Source organism: Mustelus asterias, chromosome 1, assembly GCF_964213995.1.
Source record: "Mustelus asterias chromosome 1, sMusAst1.hap1.1, whole genome shotgun sequence".
NCBI lineage: Eukaryota > Metazoa > Chordata > Chondrichthyes > Carcharhiniformes > Triakidae > Mustelus > Mustelus asterias.
Window position 1 is genome coordinate 51,718,349 of NC_135801.1, and position 25,639 is coordinate 51,743,987.

Genomic DNA, 25,639 nt, shown 5'->3' on the forward strand with positions numbered 1-25,639 from the left:
TGACACTTAGTTCTGGGGCACAGATTCAGCTCCCTAGTAAGTGGAGGCAGTGACAGCCAAGGTCATCGACACACTGAGGACTGACCAGGCTCCTGTTAAGTCTCAGTCCAGTGACAATCCTCTGGAATTGGCCCTCAGAGAGATTTTAGAGCGACAAAGACAAATGGTTATAGCAGGCAGGGTTGTCAGAGGCCATAGGCAGATTAGAATGGAGGAGTCCGTTCACGTTCTGTCTCATAGTGGCAACATGTGAGCACAACAAGCTCACCACTGGAAGAGTGGTGTCTGTCATGGAGAATCCAGTAGGTTCTGCTGGATATACCCTCAGATCTGCACACCATAGCTATCACCATGAGTGGGATTGATCAGTGGCTAGACAAGAGGGGGATGGGACACCTTGATCTCCTTCCAGGAGACCCATCTCCTCAACGAATCATGCAGGGACCCTTGGGTATCCTCAGGAACTAGGAACATCAGCCAAATACCTCAGGGCAATCCACCCAGGACTCTCCCAGATTGTCCAGCCACTCAAAATCACTTCTGCCTGTATGCCAGCAACTCCAGCTACCCAGGCTGAGGAAGGTGCACTGCCCCACAGCAGGAGACCCAAAACAGGCCTCAGGCCTCCAGAAGAAGCCCCCAACAGGGCACAGCAGTCAGCAGACTGCTTCCACCTCAGCTGCAGATGTTGAGGATGCATCTAGACTTAGCACAGGGTTTGAAAAATTCAAAAGTACTGAGAGCACAGTGGTGATAAAGGTGCTCACTCACTGTATATACTCTGTACATCTGTCAATATTTTTTGCTTATATGAAAATCTCATCTCGTGAATGGTTCTACTATCTGATGCAATGCTCCAAAGTCATCCAAATTTAACTGATGCGCCCACCCTTCACTTGTCTCCCAATCTGTCCCTCAGTTTATGTTGTTTTGCCCAATCTCAGTTCAGTAAAGCACTTTTAAGCCACCTGAACAAAGCCAATTGCTCTATCAAAGTAAAGTTTATCTATTTGTCACAAGCAGGCTTACATTCACACTGCAATGAAGTTACTGTGAAAATCAACATGGTAGGTGGGCAATTCCTATGTGAGACTTGAGTCAGAGAATCATGGCCTTATGAGCATAGAATTTGTAGATTTGTTTGTTCTTCTGATGCTGCATTGAAGTCTGTTTTCTATGGATGGTATAGGTTTTATTGGTGACCCACATAGCAAAATCCCACAAAGCAATTATTGAGATAAATGACAGCAAAAATGAAACAAAAGAAAACACTATAAATAATTTACTATTATACAATCCTCAAATTGTAGCTCACTGAAAATTAGTTCTGTCGATCAGGGACAAAATCAAGAACATTAAGTGACCGAATTGACATTTGTGGGGGGTATAGGTATGTTAAAGGGGACCACTTTTCCACTCTTGTTTTTGAGGGGACAGGCAGAGGGAGCAGGAAATAGCACAGGAGTTCCAAAAGGGCTTTTACACCAGCAGGATTTCCCTGATCAATCATCCGCTCCCTGCCATTGATGTAACAGGAATCCTGACTTTAAAAAATGGGATCCCTAATTGCATACGTTTACAGACTATTATTAGGCCTTCATGTCTGATAATTCCTCCCCCCCCACGTTAAATTGTCCATTCTTGTTGGCGTGAGGGCACGCCGACATTAATCACGAGGTGCGTCTGGCAAGAAGAACCTGGAGGAGGCACACAGGTAAGTCCAACCCCCAGGGGGAGAGGGCCATGGCCAAGCATTGCCCCCCCCGGCACATCCCCCCAGAGAGTATGCCAGGGGGTGTTCCGTGGGGGATGTTTCCATTTCCACGGAGGGGGGTTTGGGGGAACTCCAGGCTAGGATGGTGTTAAGTGGGGGTGGGTTTCAGTTTTTATTCAATTAAGGGTGTCCCGATCGTTTAAAAAGCTAAGTTGCCACCAGGGTGGGATGTGCCAGCTGACAATATGGGACATACCCCTTTAAATCTTTCGGGCAAAGTGTTCACAAATACAGTGGGAAAAGCCAGCAGTGCAGCCGCTGATCTACCCTCTGCTCCTGCCTGAGGTGGCACTTTGCCATAAAATGGTGAAATTCTGTCCAAGGTTTCAGTTGTCTTCTCTCGTTTGTACATATGTTTTCTTTTCCTCCTCCGTTTTAGTTCTTATTCAAATGGTTTGAATTTCTTTTTGATCCAGTTCTGACGAAGGGTTACACATAAAAAGTTATGTTGTTTTTGTCTCTACAAGTGTCAGTTGAGTTGCTGTGTCTTTCCAGCACTTTCTGCTTTTGCTGATACATCTTGCTGTATATTCTCAGCTTTAAAAATGAAAAATACAGTTATATGTAAAATTCAGTCACATAGTAAGAAGTGACTTGATTGAACATATAAGATCCTGAGGGGTCTGGACAGAATGGGTGTGACAAGGATGTTTCTTCTTGTGGGAGAATCTAGAACTAGTGGTCACTATTTAAAAATAAGACATCACCCATTTAAGACAAAGATGAGGAGAAATTTTGTGAAGTTGTGAGTTTTTGGAACTCTCTGCAGAAAGAGTATTTGAATATTTTTAGACAAAGATAGATAGACTTTTGATAAGCAAGGGGGTGAAAGGTTACAGAGGGTAGATGGGTATATGGAGTTGAGGTTACAATCAGATCAGTATGATCTCATTAACAGGGAGCAGTCTCAAGGGGCTGAGTGACCTACCTCTGTTCTGAATTCGTATGTACGTAAACTTGCATGTTTGTTTACTCCACCTCATCCTCATATACACTTACCTCAAACTCACCTTGTGTAGTTTTCACAGGCTTCCTGTATTCAACTATGTAGGAGTTTTAACAATACCAGGTTGGAGTCCAACAGGTTTATTTGGTAGCAAATGCCATTAAAGCTACCAAATAAACCTGTTGGACTTTAACCTGGTGTTGTTAAAACTCTTACTGTGTTTACCCCAGTCCAACGCCGGCATCTCCACATCATGTATTCAACTATGGTAGGCACATCGCCCAAACATATTACATTCACTGACTTTCTTCCCTAGCTATGGCAGGACAAGGTGACACATAACCACAGGAAACTACAGAGAACCAAGGGAGACAGGCACGCCTACATCTTCTGAGCCCTCTGCAGGACAAAATAGTTCACATTCTGGGACTGACAATGACTGGGAATGCTGCTTCCAGTGTCGCCAGATGACAGTGTGTTCCTGAATTCTGCACCTTCTCAAGTCCCACTTTACCCTCAACCTCACTTCTGCTTAAAGTACAAGCTGCAGGCAATATGACAATGAACCCCTTGCTTTCTATCTGCAACCCCTCCACCCAGCTTTCCCCACTGTAACACTCCCCTTCTGCACTTTGGTTTCAGATACACAAGTGCCACCTGATTAATCAGCACAGCCTCACCATAAAGAGTGAAAAAAACTCTGTAAAATAAGCACCATCACTTGATTTGACTCCTGCAGATACCAGCTCAGGTATTGGTACTACACGTACATTAGAGCATAGTATAAATTTGAGATCATCATGTGGTAAGTCAACAGGCATGAGTGGGCAGCAGCCAGGTCAAGAGGAAGTGATAGGCAATGTTTCACCTCACTGGAGGTGCGGTCACAGACAAGTTTTACTGCAGAGGCAAACATCCTGAAATGTTAATTCTCCCCTCACAGATGCTGCCTGACTGGCTGAGTACTTCTGGCATTTTCTGTTTTCATTTCTGCTGCAGAGAACTCAAATGAGGCCTTTGATGAGTGAGCACGCAGAATAAATGTGAGGGGCATACCCGCAGAGATGTCTGAGGCACTGGCAGACCAGCCTCCGAGCCTGTTGTCACTGACAAGGTGCATGGAGGAGTCCAGCTTTAACTTGCAGCATCTGATGGCCAGCACGGTAGCACAGTGGTTAGCACTGCTGCTTCACAGCTCCAGGGTCCTGGGTTCGATTCCCGGCTCGGGTCACTGTCTGTGTGGAGTTTGCACATTCTCCTCGTGTCTGCGTGGGTTTCCTCCGGGTGCTCCGGTTTCCTCCCACAGTCCAAAGATGTGCGGGTTAGGTTGATTGGCCAGGTTAAAAATTGTCCCTGAGATGTGTAGTTAGAGGGATTAGCGGGTAAATATGTGGGGGTAGGGCCTGGGTGGGATTGTGGTCGGTGCAGACTCGATGGGCCGAATGGCCTCCTTCTGCACTGTAGGGTTTCTATGTTTCTATGTTTCTATGTTCTCAGATTCTATTGTACCACAGACAAAAGCCACTGAATATCTGGATGCTGCATTGGAAGTTTAGACTAAGGTCATGAGCTCTCTGCTTGTTCAGAATGGTGCCATGTTGGACCATTCAGCTGCCACAATGGCTGTGGATACCTGTTCTCACAGGGGAATGCAAGCTCTGACAACAGTCCAGCAATGCTCCCAACAGATGGCTAGGGTTGCTGAGGAGTCACCGAGGGGAGTGACTACCTCACTGGAGCACAAACCCTTTCTTAGGGTCACCCCATTTTGTGCCCCCATTGCTGCCATTCCACCAGTGTACCCCTGCTCTTGCCTCTCAGCCAGCCAGCACAGACCGCTATCACCCATGCCTGTAGTACTTCAGTTTAAAGCTGAACCTTCCAGGTGTGTCGTTCCTCCCAGTGAAAAGCAGCAGCCACGGTTGCAGCCATTGGAGTCACAACGTGTAGGAGCATGCCAGTGGACAGGAAAATGCACCTGCAAAAGGATGAAATTATAGACCGGTGAGTCTAACCTCAGTGGTTGGTATGTTGATGGAGAAGATCCTGAGAGGCAGGATTTATGAACATCTGGAGAGGAATAGTATGATCAGAAATAGTCAGCACAGCTTTGTCCAAGGCAGATCATGCCTTACGAGCCTAACTGAATTTTTTGAAGATGTAACTAGACACATAGACGAGGGAAGAGCGGTAGATGTAGTTTATATGGATTTCAGCAAGGCGTTTCATAAGGTGCCCCATGCAAGGCTCATTGAGAAAGTGAAGGGGCATGGGATACAAGGGGACGTTGCTTTGTGGATTCAGAACCGACTTGCCCACAGAAGGCAAAGAGTGGTTGTAGATGGGTCTTCTTCAGCATGGAGGTCGGTCACCAGTGGAGTGCCCCAGGGATCTGTTCTGGGACCCTTGCTCTTTGTGATTTTTATAAATGACCTGGATGAGGAAGTGGAAGGATGGGTTGGCAGGTTTGCTGATGACACAAAGGTTGGTGGGGTTGTGGATAGTGTAGAGGGATGTCAGCAGTTGCAACGAGACATAGATAAGATGCAAGACTGGGCGGAGAAGTGGCAGATGGACTTCAACCCAGATAAGTGTGTGGTGGTTCATTTTGGCAGGTCGAATAGGATGAGAGAATATCATATTAAGGGTAAGACGCTTGGCAGTGTGGAAGATCAGTAGGATCTTGGGGTCCGGGTTCATAGGACGCTCAAAGCAGTGTCGCAGGTGGAGGCTGTGGTTAAGAAGGCGTATGGAATACTGGCCTTCATCAACAGAGGAATTGAGTTTAGAAATTGGGAGATAATGCTGCAGTTGTATAGGACCCTGGTCAGACCCCACCTGGAGTACTGTGCCCAGTTCTGGTCGCCTCATTACAGAAAGGATGTGGAAGCCATAGAAAGGGTGCAGAGGAGATTTACAAGGATGTTGCCTGGATTAGGTGGCACGCCTTATGAGGATAGGTTGAGAGAGCTAGGTCTTTTCTCCTTGGAGAGGCGAAGGATGAGAGGTGACCCGATAGAGGTGTATAAGATGTTGAGGGGTATTGATATAGTGGATTCTCAGAGGCTTTTACCAGGGCTGCAATGATTGCCACAAGAGGTCACAGGTTTAGGGTGCTGGGGAGTAGGTATAGAGGAGATGTTAGGGGTAAGTTTTTCACTCAGAGGGTGGTGGGTGCGTGGAATCGGCTGCTGATAGTGGTGGTGAAGGCGGATTCGATAGGGTCTTTTAAGAGACTTTTGGATAAGTTCATGGAAGTTAGTAAGATAGAGGGTTGTAGGTAAGCCTAGTAGAACCGTTGGAGAAAATCTCCATTACAAAGGAGGAAGTGTTAGGTTTGTTAGAGAATATAAAGACTGACAAATCCCCAGGGCCTGATGGAATCTATCCAAGGCTGCTCAGGGAGACGAGAGGTGAAATAGTTGGGCCTCTGACGCAAATCTTTGTCTCGTCACTGGACACAGGTGAGGTCCCAGAGGATTGGAGGATAGCCAATGTGGTCCCGTTATTTAAGAAGGGTAGGAAGGATAACCCGGGTAATTATAGGCCGGTGAGCTTGACGTCCGTGGTGGGGAAGTTGTTGGAGAAGATTCTTAAAGATAGGATGTATGCGCATTTAGAAAGGAATAAACTCATTAACGATAGTCAACATGGTTTTGTGAGAGGGAGGTCATGCCTCACGAACCTGGTGGTGTTTTTTGAAGAAGTGACCAAAATGGTTGACGAAGGAAGGGCCGTGGATGTTGTCTATATGGACTTTAGTAAAGCGTTTGACAAAGTCCCTCATGGTAGGCTAGTGAAAAAGGTTGGATCCCATGGGATAAAGGGGGAGGTGGCTAGATGGGTGGAGAACTGGCTTGGTCATAGAAGACAGAGGGTGGTAGTGGAAGGGTCTTTTTCCGGCTGGAGGCCTGTGACTAGTGGTGTACCGCAGGGCTCTGTATTGGGACCTCTGCTGTTTGTGATTTATATAAATGATCTGGAAGAAGGAGTAACTGGGGTGATCAGTAAGTTTGCGGACGACACAAAACTGGCAGGACTTGCAGATAGTGAGGAACATTGTCAGAGGCTACAGAAGGATATAGATAGGCTGGAAATTTGGGCAAGGAAATGGCAGATGGAGTTCAATCCTGATAAATGCGAAGTGATGCATTTTGGTGGGAATAATGTAGGGAGGAGCTACACGATAAATGGAAGAACCATAAAGGGTGTAGAGACGCAGAGGGACCTGGGTGTGCAAGTCCACAGATCTTTGAAGGTGACGTCACAGGTGGAGAAGGTGGTGAAGAAGGCATATGGCATGCTTGCCTTTATAGGATGGGGCATAGAGTATAAAAGTTGGGGTCTGATGTTGCAGATGTATAGAACGTTGGTTCGGCCGCATTTGGAATACTGCGTCCAGTTCTGGTCGCCACACTACCAGAAGGACGTGGAGGCTTTGGAGAGAGTACAGAGGAGGTTTACCAGGATGTTGCCTGGTATGGAGGGGCTTGGTTATGAGGAGAGATTGGGGAAACTGGGGTTGTTCTCCTTGGAAAGACGGAGGATGAGGGGAGACTTAATAGAGGTGTATAAAATTATGAAAGGCATAGATAGGGTGAACGGTGGGAAGCTTTTCCCCGGGTCGGTGGTGACGTTCACGAGGGGTCATAGGTTCAAGGTGAAGGGGGGGAGGTTTAACACAGATATCAGAAGGACATATTTCACACAGAGGGTCGTGGGGGCCTGGAATGTGTTGCCGGGCAAGGTGGTGGAGGCGGACACACTGGGAACGTTTAAGACTTATCTAGACAGCTATATGAACGGAGTGGGAATGGAGGGATACAAAAGAGTGATCTAGTTTGGACCAGGGAGCGGCGCGGGCTAATTTTTCCTGGTTTCTCGTTTCAAGGCTTCATTCTACGATCATCTTGCTGGTGCCAGTACAGAGTGAGACTGCGGATAGTTGGGAACCTGTCTCGGGGGCAGGGGATTCATATGGTGTTCGTGGAAGTGGAAATGACTAGGGTTGGGAAGCATTTTCCGATCGGGGCCATTGTGATCTCCTGGACTCGTTTCGATCGCCTCAGGGGGTCGGAGAGGAATTTCCCAGATTTTTTTTTCCCCATATTGGCCCTGGGGTTTTTCACTCTGGGTTTTCGCCTCTCCCTGGAGATCACATGGTCTGGAATGGGGGGGTGGGGGTAAGTTAATAGGTTGTAATGAACAAAGCATCGTAGCTGTGAGGGACAGCTCGGTGGATAGGATATTGGTATGTAGATAGGCTGGAAAATTGGGTGGGGATCCTGGATTCAGGATTCAATCCTGGACCGGGGAGCGGCGCGGGCTTGGAGGGCCGAAGGGCCTGTTCCTGTGCTGTATTGTTCTTTGTTCTTTGTTCTTTGTTCTAGACATGTTCGGCGTAACTTGTGGGCCGAAGGGCCTGTTTGTGCTGTAGCTTTTCTATGTTCTATAATTCAGTGGCTCTGCTGGTTACTCAACGTGGCTTAAACACATCCCATTATATAAAACAGAATATCCTCTAACTCTCAGTGACAAATTCAGGAGATTTGCTGATAGATGAATTAAAGCTATGAGTGTAGTTATTTTTCCATGTACTTTAACAGAATTAAATGTTTGTATTATCCTAATTTCAGTAAAGCTAGATAAATATACATACATGTAATTTTAAAAGGACAATACTGAAAGTTGATATAGACACAGTGTAACATACTCTATCAATAATAATTTGTTAATACTTTTAATTGTTTCCTTTGTTGACTGGTCCAAAATTCTGTTTCTCCCATCTTATTTGACGTGGGTAAACCAAAACAATTAAAATTTTAAAAGTTAAGAAGTATCAATTACCAAGTTTAACTTTTGAAATACCTCTCTGGTTCTGGCAGTATTCATTGTTGACTGTGAAAGTGCATTAGCTTTATACCATCCAGGTGATTGGCTGGGAATTTTATCCCGTTCGTCTGTCAATGGAATAACAGTCATAAGAAAAACCACTCACATTCATTGAATTTGTCAATGCACAGAATTTTACACACAATTGACTATTTCTTAATAGAGCAGTACAAAAAAACAAGCCTTGAAGTTTGAATGAAATGGGCACACCTGTTTTCCTTGGAGCAGAGGAGACTGGGTGGGGGGGCGGGGGGGGGGTGGTGGAGGGGGAGGGGGACATGGTTGAGGTCTATAAAATTATGAAGGGCATAGATAGAGCAAACAGGAAGACATTTTTCCTCTTGGTGGAGGGATCAATGACTAGGGGGCATAGATTTAAGCTAGGAGGCAGAAGGTTTAGACGGGATGTGAGGAAAGATTTTTTCACCCTAAAGGTGAGGGGAGGCTGGAACTTACTGCCTGAAAGGGTGGAGGAATGCTCTAGTTGTCTGGATAGGTGCGACTCCAACAACACTCAAGAGACTCTACATAATTCAGGAACAAGTCGTCCACTTGCTAGGCACCCCCATCCACCACTTTGAACATTCATTGTCTCCACTACAGTGGCAGCAGTGGGCACCATATACAAGGTGCATTGCAGCAACTCACCAGGACTCTTTCAAAAGCATATTCCCAAATCAATAACTTCTACTACGTAGAAGGACAAGGACAGTAAATGTATGGACACACCACCACCTGCACGTTCCCCTCCAAATCACACAACATCCTTACTTGGAATTATATTGCTGTTTCTTCACTGTTGCTGGGTAAAACTTCTGCAACACCCTTCTTAACAGTACTGTGGGTGTACCCACACTGCATGGACTGTGAGCAAGAAGATGGCTCACTACCATCTTCCCAAGAGCAGTTAGGTATGAACAGCAAATGCTGGACTTGCCAGCGATGTTCACAAAAAATCAGTGGGAGGGTAGCGGTGATTGGGACTGGGAAAGATCGGTAGGATTTGATTGGGAGCAGGGATAGCAATTGGGAGTGTAGTGGCTGTAATCCTTAAGATGGGTTTGGGAATGAGGTGGAAGAGTGGTCTACACGATTGAACATGGGATTGGAAGAAACATTCCTCCTCTTCAGGTCTGTGTATTTTAAACAGTTAATTTTGTGGTTGCACATTCAGCAAACCTTTAAGAACCGCTTGTTAATACACATATATACTTGGTATTCCTGAATGCTGCTGGCATCAGAGCAACCTAATAACATAGAGGTGACTTCAGGTTTTCAGTAAGCCCATTATTTAAGTATACATGGACCCTATTACCCAGCATGGCTCTGGACACATTGTTTTGCCTGCATCAATATGGCAGGCAACACATTTTTTGTATGTAACGATTATGTGCTTTCTGCCATGTTGGAGGCTCAGGTGCTCATTTCAGCACCAAAAAATGGGATATGATGCCTTCTAATTTCTCGAATGTAAGTACACAATCTCCAATGATTCAAATCGTATATTAGGGTAAGATACCAGCATCTTCAGTATATTCAGGTGTTGCTATAATTTTTGTTTTGCCACATCCATTGAACCTTTTGTCTACTTTCACAATGACCTACATGTCCTCTATTTACCTCGCTGTGGTGAATTGGTTGTATTTTTGGACGTACTGTAGTGCCCTGGAATTTTATGAAGCCGTGTCACTAAAAATATTCTGAAAAATGAAAGCACAGTTGTTTAGTACCTGTTTATCAGAATAATAAAAACTTAGTATTTAGCAAGTCTTACAGCATCTTTATCTACATAAGCATCGTGCACCCACAGTCACTTGATATAGGCTCTATAGTGTTCTGTTTATTGGCAACATTTCAGCAGGATGGCCGTTTAGATATCACATCCTGTATACTGTGTGAACAATATTAGAAGAGATAAAATGTCCAGTCCTGCAATACATGGTGTATAAATGGTTTCTGGCACTAACATTTGAAGGGTTAAGATAACATCTGAAGGAGAGAATTTCGACAGTTTTATGTTGCATTACTCTATTACTCAAACTCTCAAAATGAGTTCTAACAAGTAAAAGGGAGAGTGGCTGTGTGGATATGGAGTGATAGGAAACAAACAAGTGGTGAACAATTGTTTATCAGACTGGAGGATGATATTTAGTGAGATACTCTGGATACTCAGGAACCAGCTTCTCTTAATGGATCACGGATGTCCAGGATTCAGCACAACTTCAAATCTCACACAGAAGTGTTGGCACAAAACTTGGAAAGTATTGAGAGCTGTGAGGAAGATAGTTATAAACTTCAAGATGACAAGCTGGTGGCTTGAGCAGATGAAAGTGAGTACAGCGAAGTGTGAAGTAATGCATTTTGGTAAAAAGGTGGGAAATGTAAAATTGAGCATACAATTTGAAAAGGATGCAGGAACAGAGGGACTCGGGTATACGCGCACAAATCATTGAGGGTGGCAGGGCAGGTTGTGGAAGTGATTAATAAGGCAAATTGGATCCTGGGCTTTATAAAGGAATGAGAGAGCAAACGCAAAGAAGTTAAGATGAACCTTTATAAAACATTAGTTCAAACACAACTAGCTAAAGCATTGGATTGAATAAGAAAACATTTATGAGATTGATTCTAGGGCTGGGGACTTCAGTTACGAGGATATATTGGAGAAGCTGGGGTTATTCTCTTTACAGAAGAGAAGGTTGAGAAGAAATATGGTAGAGATGTTCAGAATCATGAGAGTTCTGGACAGAGACAATAGAGAAAAACTGTTCCAATTGGCACTCTCTTCATCTCGCTGCTTTATATGCACACTTTTTCCCTTTACCCATATCTCAAAATAACATGGATTGGTCTCTATCCTCTTGTCCCCCATGTGGGTACTCTTCTCCTTCAGTTTACACATGGAGTCACATCTACCCTGGTTGCCACCCCTCACTCACACACTCACCTCCATTCACAGGCCATGTTAGTATCTTTCATGCCTTTCCTTCTTCATTTTCCTCTTGCACCTTTTACATTAACTGGTGCCACATTTTAGCCTCCAGTCTTTCCCTCAGTGAGTACTGATACACTTTATCCCTCTACTCCCACCTCCTTAATTTTTCCAGGCAGTTTTCATTCCCTATCCTCAATTCCCACTAATAAACTGCATTTCTTCAGGTTTCCTCTCTCAGTGCTGCTCCCTTCTCCTTCCCCTGGGTTCTCCATCAATGAAGTGCTATTGTGGGGAGTAATGTTCATGATGGTCTTTTTGAATCTCAGAAAACTATCAAGGAAATTCTTGCCCATGGCAGTACTTTAGCCAATGTAGTAATTCTGAGGGGGGAAAATTTAAAGTTTATTTATTAGTGTCACAAGTTGGCTTATATTAACACTGCAATGAAAGACAATTTTGGTTAGAGAAATAAAATGAGGGGGGAATAATTTGTTAGAAGGGCCATCAATTGAAGCCATATGCAATGAATTTAGGAACAAAAAAACAGGCAGTGATATGATTGGGGATTTCCGGTGTGCTCCCAAAGAGTCAGAGGGAGATGGAAAAACAAATATGTAGGCAAATCTCTGAGATGTGCAAAAACAATAGGGCAGCAACAGAAGCAGATTTTAACTACCCCAATACTAACTGGGGAAATTTAAGTGTGATAGAAATGGATGGAACAAAATTCTTAAGGTGTATTCAGGAGAACTTTTTGGGCCTGAATGTAACAAGTCCAACAAGGGAGGGTGCAGTTCTAGACTTTGTTTTAGGTCATGAAGCTGGGCAGGTGGAAGGAGTGGCAGTGAGGCAGCATTTTGGTTGTAGAGATCATAATTCAGTTAATTTTAACATCATTATGGAAAAGGACAAAGATAGAAGAAAAGTTAAAGTTCAAAATCAGGATAAGGCCAATCTTACTAAGCTGAGAATTGATTTAGTAAAAGTGGACTGGAAACAACGGCCAGAAACATCAGGTGGAATTTTATGGCCTCATCGCGCCCATTTTACGGCGGGAAAAAGTTGTAAAATTGGGCATGATGTGACGACCGGGAATGGCGCCCGTTTTCGCGCCCATTTTACCACCCAAAAAAATCAGCATGATCGGAACCCCGCCCAAAATGGGCGAAATGTCAATTTGCATTATTTTGCATTCATCAAATGTAAATTAGCGAGCTTCACTCCCAATCGTCCCAGCTTACTTGCCTTAACCACCTCGTTTGCTGCAGCTGGAAACATCTCCTCTGTAAAAGTCGACTTCAGGTGCTGGAGCAGTGAAGGTGAGCGAGGAAGTAGGTCGCTGTTTACAAACTGCTCCATGCCAATCAGGGGGGGTTGTTTCATGGCAACTATGTTGTGTTTTGGGTTGTGAGGTGGTGCTGTAGGAGGGACACTGTTGTTGCTCACCTCGGGGTCTCGGAGTCTCAGCATGGCCTGAGCGCTGACCTTGGGTCTTAGTGCTGACTCTGGGTCCTAGTGCTGGCAACAGCAAGGACAGTTGCGGGTGGGGAATGGGCTGGAAACTCTCTTAAGTGGCAGTGCTGCAGCCTCAGGACTTGTGAAGCAGCACTGTCTGTGGCCACTACTACATGGGTTCTGAGTGTGTGTTTGTGAGTGGGGGTGGGGCTGTGTTGCCAATCTGGGGCATTGTGGGGGGAATGTGGGTAGTCTGTTTTGCTGGGGGCGCTGTGGGGGGGATATGGGGAGTGTGTGTTGCTGGAGGGCTGTGGGGAGGGGGGGGGGGGATGTGGGGAGTGTGTGTTGCTGAGGGTCTGTGCAGAATGTGTGTTGCTGGGGGCCTATAGGGAGTGTGTGTTACTCGGCTGGGGTCGAGCAGAGTTCTTTATCATCTCCATCCGTCTCTCCCCTTCACCAAATCTCTCCTCCCCCCATCCTCCTTTCAGATTGACGAGATGGCTTTTGCAGTGCAACCCATTGATCTTTTGGTTGCTGCTGGAGTTGAGGAGGAGCAGAGGATGAATTGCAGGCAGAGGCGGCCCAGGCCCAGGCAGAAGGAGAGGGAGACGGCTGCCTGAGGCAGGACGTGGCCATAATTCACCCCTGGTTTTGGGGGGGGGGGGGGGGGGGGGGGGGGAGGTGGAGAGAAGAGGGAGCGGAGTTCTGCACACGAGTGTCCTTTGAGCAACTGTTGAGCATCACATGCCGCTGGTGTCTCCGAAAGGAGACATTGCAACACCCATACCATTTGTTACAGGACTTGGCATCTCAGGGTATTCGGGGTGGGGGAACCCACTCTTCGTGGCTGTGAAAGTGACAGCCACCTTAAACATCAGAGGGTCCTTCCAGACCACCAGTGGAGACCTTTATGGAATTTCCCAATCATCCATCCACAAGTGTGTGAAGGAGATTACGGATGCCCTGTATGCCCGGGCTGGCCAGTATATTAAATTTGGGCCAGGCCCAGCAGGAAGCCTATGCTGCAGGATTCACGGCCATTGCAGGGATGCCAAATCTGCAGAGAGCTATGGACTGCACCCCCATCGCCCTCAAGGCCCCGGTGAAAAATCCTAGGATTCATGGACAGAAAGGGTTACCATTCAATCAATGTGCAGTTGGTGTGTGACCATTAGCTGCACTTCGTACACGTCTGCGCCAGACACCCCGGCCCCCTGCATGACAACTTTATCTTGAGGAGCTCCGATGTCCCGGAGGTCTTTGAGCAGGAGCCCAGGGTGCAGGGATGGCTCGTGGGGGACGTGGGGTACCTGCTTCAGCCTTGGTTGATGACGCTTGTGCGGAGGCCTGAGAGTGAAGCGGAGACCGATATAATGAGGCCCACGTTCCCACAGTTTAATAGTGGAGCAGTGCATAGGGCACCTCAAAATGCGGTTCAGGTGCCTGGACTGCAATGGTGGGGCCCTACAATATAGCCCCCTGATTTCTTCCCATATTGTGGTGGTGTACTGTGCCCTACAAAACTGGCACAACAGCAAGAAGATCTTCTGGAGGACGAGGACATGAAGGCTGACAAGCCAGGCATCGCTGGGGAGGAGACAGCCCAGCAGGAGGAGGACGATGATGATCAACACCACCCAGGCACTGGAGGGCTGGCAGCAGCAAGGATCAGGTATGCAAAGGCAGCGAGGGAGGCCCTGATCATCATGCGCTTTTGTCACTAGGGGCCTTTGTTGTCGCATGTGGGTTCAAACCCTCTCCCCCCCCTTGTGCAGTCCTACAATCTCCTGCAACATTGTAACACCAGAGTGGTGGACTTCAGTAGGCTATGTTAGCGAGTTTCTGTGGCGGGCGGGAGGGTAATGACTCGCTCTGCGTCATTATGATGATGCCCTGGTGCAAACTAGTCTGACTCCTACCTGAGCTCTGCATGCACGCTGGCACCTGGGCCCACATTTGGGTGGTGGGTAAGGGAACACTAATGCATGCCACCTGCTGTAGCCAGTGAATGATTTGAGCGCCTTGATTTTCACAGTAGCAGTGCGCTGAGGGACCTCCCCCACTAACATTAACCTGCAGGGTCCCTCCAGCAACCGTTAGGCTAAGTTCATTCCTGTTGGAGGCTAATAAGAAACAAATTAATCACAGGTGTGGGGTGAAATAACCTGCAGGTGGACATGCAATGAAGCTTCCAGCTGAGGAGCAGGATGAAGTTGAAAAGAGCCAAAATCAGAAAACGAGAGAATGGAGAGTCAAAAAAACCATGGCACCAAGCTTAAGCATCCCTTTGTTTGAATTGCCTTCAAAATAAGTGATAATATAAAACCACATGAAAGTGAGACTTTAAATTGCCTAAATATTCTATCTAACTAGTGCTCTCCTCCACTCACGCCATCTTAGTGCTGCTACAACTTTGTAACTTTATGTGGCCTACCACTACATCTCGGTGTCTCCCCCGGGTGTACAACAGAGGTGGAGGTCGCCAGCTGCCTATTGCGTCTGTGGCCTCTGATGCCCTTGGTGATCGTCCTCTGGAGGACCTGGACCTTGAGGGCCCTGACCAGCTTCCAAGTGTCACAGACATTTCCATGCCACCCTCTTAGATGCCCCAGTGTCAGGAAGGGAGGAGTCAGAAGGTGTAGCCACAGCCAGAGTCTCCTAGGTGGAAGGCCTTGACACAGGCTTGAGCCCTTCCTCATCCCTCGGGGTTCCTGAGAGCCCTGGGTCCGTTCGTGGGACGGCGATGCTTCTGCAGTGAGCTCCAGAAGCTCTGGCATCACCTGGCCCTACCAGTTCTGGAGGACCACTTGCGTTCTTGTCATGGTGGTCGAGCCCTCAGTGATGGCCCTCTGAGTTGGAGGCCACCTGTCAATGGCAGCAGCAAGTGCCCTCAGACTGGATTATCAGACCATCAGCCATGACCCTCTGTGACTGGGCAAACATTCTCAAGGGCTGCAGCAATTGCCCGCTGTGTCTCAGTGCTGTCCCACTGGGTCTCCTGCAAGCTCTCGAGCCTCTCAGCCATAGGCTGCAGAATCTCGAAAAGCCTGTTGAGGCCCCCAGCCATGGCCCTCTGGGACTCCGCCATGGCCTGCTGTACTTGGCCATCACTTGGACCCTGCCAGTCATGGTGAGGATTTCCAGCCCCAGGCTTTCCACCATGGACGCCACCCTTGCAGTATTGGCCTGGGAACCAAGCAAGACAGACAATAGCTGGTCTGCGAGAAAGCTTTGGAACTCCTCCAAACAGCCTCGCCTGTTGGTCCAGTGTTACCGTCAGGCCCTCATGCATTCCCTGGCTCTGTTGCTGATCACAGAGGTCCAGCCTGGAGTCAGCTGTGTCCTTGCCACCGGCAGGCCCCGCGTGCCAGAGGCCTCAGACGTTCCCTCCTCCAGCAGATGTGTTATGCACACCAGAGAGTGACCCAGATGCCTCACGACTAACTCGATCCACCGATGTGAGAGTCTCTGGGATGGCAAGTTGCAAGCTGACGCAAAACTAGTGCCAGCCTCGGAGGCCCCTTCATTGGCTTCCTCCGAGGAGTCATCAGAGGTGTCAGGGGCAGGATGGGTGGGAGCAGCAGTGGGGGCCGCGATGCCAGATGGCCCCAGCGCGTTGGATTCCCTTCCTGCAACACAAGACACAAGGTTAAGTGCAAGGGAAGGAGAGGAATCTGGATTGCATGCAACTTACTTGAGATTTCTCCAACAAGTAGAGGATTGGCAGGTGCTCACTACCATGCTCCAGCCCGACCATGCTATCGCTAATGGCCCGCATCCCCTCTTCTCCCACAAGCTCCAGTGCCCGCTCCTCAAAGTGGGTGTGGACCCGATCTCAGTAACACCAACCCCTGACTTCGCCCTCTCCCAGCGATTATAGGCATTCTTCTACTGTGGGGACAGAAGGAGCCATGCAAAATCTGATGGCACGAATCCTGGAGAGTATCTGGGGGGTGGCCCTGAGAGGGTACGGTTGTGAGACTCTTGTGTGGGGGGAGGGAGGGAGGTGCTTGGGGGTCAGGGGCTGGAAGCATGCAGAGTGCTCGACGGGGGGAGCTGGATGTCATTTAGGGGGAAGATGCCAGATGATGTTAAACACTCATCCTGGCTACCCGGAGTAGGTCATTCAGTTTCCTGCAGCACTACTTTTCAGTCTTCTTGGCCAGTGCTCTGGCACTCACGCATGCTGCCACCACATCCCAGGCTACGTTTCCATCCCTTCCCCTGGGATGGCTTCCTGCTGGGGGGAAGAGGGTGTCCCACCTTGCCTCCACTGCCTCCAGCAACCTGGCCAGATCAGCATCAGAAACTCTGGGCCCTGTCTTCCTTAAGGCCATTTCTTCCTGCACTGCCTGCCTGTCTGTCCATTTGGGTTTTTAAGGAGCTTTCCCTTGTTAGGGCAGATCAGTTGCAGGCAGTTTGCGAATCACATGATTGTTAGAGCATTACAGCGAGTTTAATGCAATTTGCCTTGTTACCATGAAGAGGAAACTAAGTCAGCATTTGCAGGTGGTGCTGATGGGGGAGCGCTGCTCCTTTGTCAGGTGGGTGGGAGTTCTGTTCACAAACAGGGCATACAGAGACACAAACTCAATTTACAGAATAATGATTGGAATGCGATTCTTTACAGCTAATCAAGTCTTAAAGGTACAGACAATGTGAGTGGAGAGAGCGTTAAGCACAGGTTAAAGAGATGTGTATTGTCTCCAGACAGGACAGTTAGTGGGATTTTGCAAGTCCAGGCAAGTTGTGGGGGTTACAGATAGTGTGATATGAACCAAAGATCCCGGTTGAGGCCGTCCTCATGTGCGGGGTCACGGACATTCGGCCTCTGATCTTCGGGTAAGCGTTCTCCAAGGCGGCCTTCACAACACACGACAGCACAGAGTCGCTGAGCAGAAACTGATAGCCAAGTTCCGCACACATGATGACGGCCTCAACCGGGGTCTTGGGTTCATGTCACGCTATCTGTAACCCCCACAACTTGCCTGGACTTGCAAAATCTCACTAACTGTCCTGTCTGGAGACAATACACATCTCTTTAACGTATGCTTAACGCTCTCTCCACTCACATTGTCTGTACCTTTAAGACTTGATTAGCTGTAAAGAATCGCATTCCAATCATTATTCTGTAAATTGAGTTTGTGTCTTTGTGCCCTATTTGTGAGCAGACCTCCCACTCCACCTGACGAAGGGGCAGCGCTCTGAAAGCTAGTGGATTTTGCTACCAAATAAACCTGTTGGGCTTTAACCTGGTGTTGTTAGACTTCTTACTGTGTTTACCCCAGTCCAACGCCGGCATCTCCACATCATGACTACCATAAAACACACCATGGAGAGTGCGGGAAATCCTGTCCATTGATTCTGTACAGTACATATGGGTGATTGAGCATGGAAGTGCCATAGCTTGGCATTGGTGGTATGAGGGACCATAGGAGGCATAGTTTGGTAGTGGAGATATGAGGGGCCATAGGGGCTGGGTGGAAGGGTAAAGCTTGACATAGGATGAATAAGGGGCCATAGATAGTGGGTGGAAGGATAGAGCTTGGCATGGAAACATAGAAACTAGGAGCAGGAGAAGGCCATTCAGCCTTTTGAGCCATTCAAAATGCTCATGGCTGATCCTTGATCTCAAAGCCATTTTCTTCCTTTCTCTCCATACCACTTGATGCCATTAAAATCTAAAAAAAATTGTCTCTTTATTGAACACATTCAGTGACTTGGCCTCCACAGCCTTCTGTGGCAGAGAATTCCACAGGTTCACTATCCTTCGAGTGAAGGAACCATTTCTCATCTCAGTCCTAAATGGTCTACCCATATCCAGAGACTCTGTCTCCTAGTTCTAGATTCCCCAACCAGGGAAAACATCCACTCTGTATCTAATCTGTCCAGCCCATATAGAATTTTATATGTTTCAATCAGATCGCCTCTCATCCTTCTGAACTCTAGTGAATGAAGGCCCAGTCAAACCAATCTTTCCTCATAGGGCAGTCCCGCCCAGTGAACCTCTGCTGCACTCCCTCTATGGCAAGTGTATCCTTTCTTGGGTAGGGAGACCAAAACTGCATGCAATATTCCAGGTGAGATCTCACCAAGACCCCATAGAACTGCAGTAAGACATCTCTACTCTGAACTTAACTTCTCTTGCAATGAAGGCCAACACACCACTGGTGTACAAGGACACCCAGACCCCTTTGTACATCCACATTTTCCAATATATCACCATTTAAATGATACTGTTCTTTTCTGTTTTTCACACCACAGTATATAACTTCACATTTAGCTGCATTGTACCACATCTGACATGTATTTGCCCACTCATTCAACTTATCTAAATCAAATTGAAGCCTCTTGGGCATAAGAGGCCAAAGGAGGTGGATGGAAGGGCATGTCTTGGCACTGGAGGAGAGCTTTCTAAGTTATCTGTAATACTTGATCATTAAAATAAGAAATACATTTTAACCATCTGGATTATACAAATGCAGAAGAGAAGTTTTCTGTTACCATAAATAATATATTATTTTATTTCCAGAATCCTTTACAAATCAATGCCACAAACATTCTAACTATTGTTTAAAAACCTTACTCTGGTGGATGGGGTCTGTGTAGTCTGGTTGGAGATTTTGTTCGGACCCGGATCTGCGTTGGTTCATCCAGCTGTTTTTTTCTATGTTCTGCTGAATAAGTGGTAACACTTCTTAATTGATTCTCATGTTCCACAGTCCAGGCGATGCTGGCTTTCTGTCTGATTTTTTCAAACTCCTCAGGGTCTAAAGATCTGAAAGGAATTTGAAAGTGTGCAGTTTCCACTTGAATAGAGCCTTTCTTCAGATGGTGAATTGGAGGGTGAAAAGAAACAGACAATGGTGAACTTTTTGCCATCTTAATAATTATTGATGAACAAACTAGTGCTTCATAAGAGTACAGTTTGTTTTTAGATATTTTGTGGCACCCCTGCCTTCATGGTGAACTGGAACAGAGCTGGTTATCACAACATAGCACTGAGTTGCTACTAGCTTTGTTGACATCTTTTGCTAAGCAACAATCTGGGTGACTCATACTCTGTTACAAATACTGGCAAATAGCAACAACAACTCATGTTTTAACATCCCAAGGTGCTTCACAGAAACATAAAACTGAAATGACACCAAGCCACATAAGGAAATACTGGGTTAGAAGCAAAAATGTTCAGCAAGAACATGAAAATGGCATGACAGGAAATGAAAAAGACCTGTCGAAAATTATTCTTCAGGAATCACTCTTCACAAAGGGGTGGAGGTCAGCTACCTTTGTATTAAAATTTGGTTAAACCACATCTGGGGCATAACATTCAGTTATAGGCAGTGTAACTCAGGAAGGATATGCTGGCCTTGGAGGGGAATGCAATACAGTACAGATTCATCAAAATTATACTGGGGTTAGCATGATTAAATAATGAGAATAGCTTGTATGGACTAGATATATATTCCTTGAGTATAGAATATCTATTTGATCTAATTGAGGCATTTGAGATAATATGATAGGGTAGACAGAAGGACATGTTTCCTCTGGAGTGTTGAGAACAGGAGGCTTAACCTTACAACTAGAGCTTAGCCGTTCAGGTTGATGTCAGAGATCACTTTTTCACACAAAAGGTCATAGAAATCTGAAGCTCCCCCTAGCAATGAGGTTGGGTCAATTAGGAATATCAGAACTGAGACTGATTGATATTTATTAGATAAGAGTGTTAGATTGTTTTAAGATTATTTAAATGGTCAGTCTATCCCCGCACCTTTTGCTTAGGTAAGGTTTTATAGCAATAGTGGAGTAAAGTGGAAATCTGAAATTCATCCCTATGTACAAACAACAGACAGTTTGGAAATGCAAGGACACAGGTTGATAAACAAGTCAGGTCGAGAAAGTGGCTCTTAAGAAATTAGTTGCCAAGATATCATTTACTATTGTTTAAGATTAAGATTGGCCAATGCACTTACTCCATTCAAAACAAAGCTTACATAGAACAGAGGCAAAGGCTGAAAAAATTATAAGTAGGGTAAAATAAATAACAATTAAATATACAACCTAAGTATTACGTAGGCACATATCATGGTTGTATTATAATGTTAAAATAGAAGCTGTTCACCTATAAGGAGATCATAAGTCAGACAACCACATGGATGATTTGGATACTAGAGTGGGTCACTTTGAAAGATGGGCTATGTGGTTTTCTTGGGGGTCAGAGCATTCTCAACCTGGAAACCTCGTTATATTATTTGGAAAGAATCACTTTGTAATTTAATATATTCTGTGAACCAAATTGTATAGAATGCATGTCGTCTTATCATTTTGGGTAAAACAGTAGAAATATTATAAGAAATGTATTGTTGTTGGTCAATGTAATAAAGCTTATTATTATCATAGAAATCATAGAAACCCTACAGTACAGAAGGAGGCCATTCGGCCCATCGAGTCTGCACCGACCACAATCCCACCCAGGCCCTACCCCCACATATTTACCTGCTAATCCCTCTAACCTACGCATCTCAGGACTCTAAGGGGCAATTTTTAACCTGGCCAATCAACCTAACCCGCACATCTTTGGACTGTGGGAGGAAACCGGAGCACCCGGAGAAAACCCACGCAGACACGAGGAGAATGTGCAAACTCCACACAGACAGTGACCTGAGCCGGGAATTGAACCCAGGACCGTGGAGCTGTGAAGCAGCAGTGCTAACCACTGTGCTACCGTGCCGCCCCAAATTATAACCAATACTGAATCATTGCTGCTAGACTAATAACACTTAATTGCAATGGAAATTTTGTGTAGGCTCATTGGTCTGGGGTATTTCAGTCGGTAAGCATGCGCGAGGTCCTGGGTTCAAATCCCAGTGAGCCCTTCGATTGTCTCCTTCGTGGGTGGCACAGCGGTTAGCACTGCTGCTTCACAGCACCAGGGACCCAGGTTCAATTCTGGCCTCGGGTCAATGTCTATGCGGAGTTTGCATGTTCTCCCCGTGTCTGCGTGGGTTTCCTCCGGGTGCTCCGGTTTCCTCCCACAGTCCAACGATGTGCAGGTTAGGTTGATTGGCCATGCTAAATTGACCCTAGTGCCAGAGGATTAGCAGGGTAAATACATGGGGTTACGGGAATAGTGGCTGAGTGGGATTGTGGTTGGTGCAGACTTGATGGGCCGAATGGCCTCCTTCTGCACTGTAGGTATTCTATGGAACTACCAAGAAAATCTGCCAACGTAGGCATTCCTGGGTGGGGACCAAGATAAAGCTTTGGACATAAGAGACGTTAATTGATTGATGGATTTCTGACAAAGGATAAGTGCTAATGTAATAATCTCTGAAAATGGAGATTTTGCTTGTAACTAAATTAAAGACAGTAGTCAATTTAGAGAGCAGATTGAGCAACATGGAACAGTTAGGAGAGGTGGTTAAATTAAACAGGGAGCAGTCAAAACCAAAACCTGAAGATTCAATCAAACCAAAACACCCAAACAAATAGATGATTGCTTAATTGGGTTTTTAACTTTCTGATGCAAAACTATAGATTATCTTCACCCAAAGGTGCAACAAAATTAACATGTAAAAACACAAACATCAGGCCGGAGAATTAACCTGGAGGGGAATGTGGAAGTATGTGTTTATGTCTGGAGGTTTCTGGCCTACAAATGTTTGTGATGTGGAGATGCCGGCGTTGGACTGGGGTAAACACAGTAAGAAATCTCACAACACCTGATTAAAGTCCAACAGGTTTATTTGGTAGCAAAATCCACTAGCTTTCGGAGCACTTGGGCATCCTGAAACCCATTGTACAAAGAACCCCCAGCTTTTGTCGCGATACTATGGACTTCCTACAGAAACTCAGCACACATGGAGCAGTTGAACCAGGAGCACTCCTCGTCACAATGGGTGTCTCGGCACTCTACACCAGCATCCCCCATGACGATGGTATTGCTGCAACTGCCTCAGTACTCAACACCGACAACTGCCAGTCTCCAGATGCAATTTTACAACCCATCCGCTTCATCCTGGACCACAATGTCTTCACCTTCAACAACCAGTTCTTCATCCAGACACACGGAAGAGCCATGGGGACCAAATTCGCACCTCAATATGCCAACATCTTCATGCACAGGTTCGAACAAGACCTCTTCACCGCACAGGACCTTCAACCGATGTATACACTAGATACATCGATGACATTTTCTTCCTTTGGACCCATGGTGAACAATCATTGAAACAACTATATGATGACATCAACAAGTTCCATCCCACCATCAGTCTCACCATGGACTACTCTCCGGAATCGGTTGCATTCTTGGACACACGCATCTCCATCAAGGACGGTCACCTCAGCATTTCACTGTACCGCAAGCCCACGGATAACCTCACGATGCTCCACTTCTCCAGCTTCTACTCTAAACACGTTAAAGAAGCCATCCCGTATGGACAAGCCCTCCGTATACACAGGATCTGCTCGGATGAGGAGGATCGCAACAGACACCTCCAGACGCTGAAAGATGCCCTAACAGGATATGGCGCTCGACTCATCGATCGACAGTTCCGACGGGCCACAGCGAAAAACCGCACCGACCTCCTCAGAAGACAAACACGGGAGACAGCGGATAGAGTACCCTTCGTCGTCCAGTACTTCCCCGGAGCAGAGAAGCTACAACATTTTCTCCGGAGCCTTCAACATGTCATTGATGAAGACAAACATCTCGCCAAGGCCATCCCCACACCCCCACTTATTGCCTTCAAACAACCGCACAACCTCAAACAGACTATTGTCCGCAGCAAACTACCCAGCCTTCAGGAGAACAGTGACCACGACACCACACAACCCTGCCACAGCAACCTCTGCAAGACGTGCCGGATCATCGACACGGATGCTATCATCTCACGTGAGAACACCATCCACCAGGTACACGGTAGATATTCTTGCAACTCGGCCAACGTTGTCTACCTGATACGCTGCAGGAAAGGATGTCCCGAGGCATGGTACATTGGGGAGACCATGCAGACGCTATGACAGCGGATGAATGAACACCGCTCGACAATCACCAGGCAAGAGTGTTCTCTTCCTGTTGGGGAACACTTGAGCGGTCACGGGCATTCGGCCTCTGATCTTCGGGTAAGCGTTCTCCAAGGTGGCCTTCACGACACATGACAGTGCAGAGTCGCTGAGCAGAGACTGATAGCCAAGTTCCGCACATACGAGGACAGCCTCAACCGGGATCTTGGGTTCATGTCACACTATCTGTAACCCCCACAACTTGCCTGGGCTTGCAAAATCTCACTAACTGTCCTGTCTGGAGACAATACAGATTGAGATTTGATTACCTGTAAAGACTCACATTCCAACCATTATTTTGTAAATTGAGTTTGTGTCTTTATATGCCCTGTTTGTGAATAGAACTTCCACTCACCTGACGAAGGAGCAGCAAGCGCTCCGAAAGCTAGTGGATTTTGCTACCAAATAAACCTGTTGGACTTTAACCTGGTGTTGTGAGACTTCTTACTACAAATGTTTAACAGAGCTATAATCAGTTTAAACCTTTGTAGTCTTGACTTTGATGGCTTTTGTTTGTGATTCTGACTTAAATATAGTGTCTGTGATGTTTTTTACTGTCAGTGCCACCCACTTCTGTTCACAGAGCTAAAACAGTTTAGCCCTCTGTAGTCATTCGTTTGATGTCTGGAAATATTTTAATCAACGCCTTTTCTGGAGGGATACTGTTTTTAAGTTTGTTAATTGTTTTTTCTATTTATGTACGCACATGTATTATCCTTGAGATACTTTGAGTCATGTTTTAGTTTTTGAACTAATTTGAGTCTTCTTGACGCTCAGAACCTGGGAATATCACATAAAAATTATTGGGAATTTCTGAGTTCATGACCCATCCCGGGAATGGGTCATGGGCGGCACGCTAGCACAGTAGGGCGGCACGGTAGCACAGTAGGGGCAGCACGGTAGCACAATGGTTAGCACTGCTGCTTCACAGCTCCAGGGTCCCGCGTTCAATTCCCGGCTCGGGTCACTGTCTGTGTGGAGTTTGCACATTCTCCTCGTGTCTGCGTGGGTTTCCTCCGGGTGCTCTGGTTTCCTCCCACAGTCCAAAGATGTGCGGGTTAGGTTGATTGGCCAGGTTAAAAAGAAATTGCCCCTTAGAGTCCTGGTATGTGTAGGTTAGAGGGATTAGCGGGTAAATATGTGGGGGTAGGGCCTGGGTAGGATTGTGGTCGGTGCAGACTCGATGGGCCGAATGGCCTCCTTCTGCACTGTAGGGTTTCTATGATTTCTATGATCAATGTATTGAATGATGCGTGCAAGTGTGAACATTTATGTTATTTATAACTCCAGATCGTGCACCCAGGAGTGAGGAATGTTTTCTAATTTACAAGTTAAGTTAAAGACACTACTGTGGATTTATTTTGATTGGAACTTCCCTGTGCAATTCTAAAAGGAAGGGCAGATTGTTTCAAAATAGAGACAAAATAAAAGCTTTAGAGTTGAAGTTGCCTGGTACAGATGCATGGTGCCAGTTAGTTCAAACTATCCAATGCATTTTGGTTTAATTTGATTTCTGAAAAACACTTTTTCTTCAGTTATATTCAGTATTTTTACATTGACTTGGAAAGGCTCCTGA

The 25,639-nt window shown here is 46.3% G+C and overlaps 1 protein-coding gene across 1 annotated transcript; it reads right to left on the bottom strand.

Annotated features, from left to right (window-relative positions):
• Positions 1-8,549: 8,549 nt before the first annotated feature.
• Positions 8,550-20,013, bottom strand: LOC144507083 (uncharacterized). Its single transcript, XM_078233829.1, has 3 exons — positions 19,586-20,013; positions 10,233-10,312; positions 8,550-8,680 (listed from the first exon to the last, which is right to left on the bottom strand). Exons 1-3 carry the CDS (start codon positions 19,879-19,881, stop codon positions 8,550-8,552), a joined length of 507 nt encoding a protein of 168 aa, XP_078089955.1. The 5' UTR covers positions 19,882-20,013.
• Positions 20,014-25,639: the final 5,626 nt, after the last annotated feature.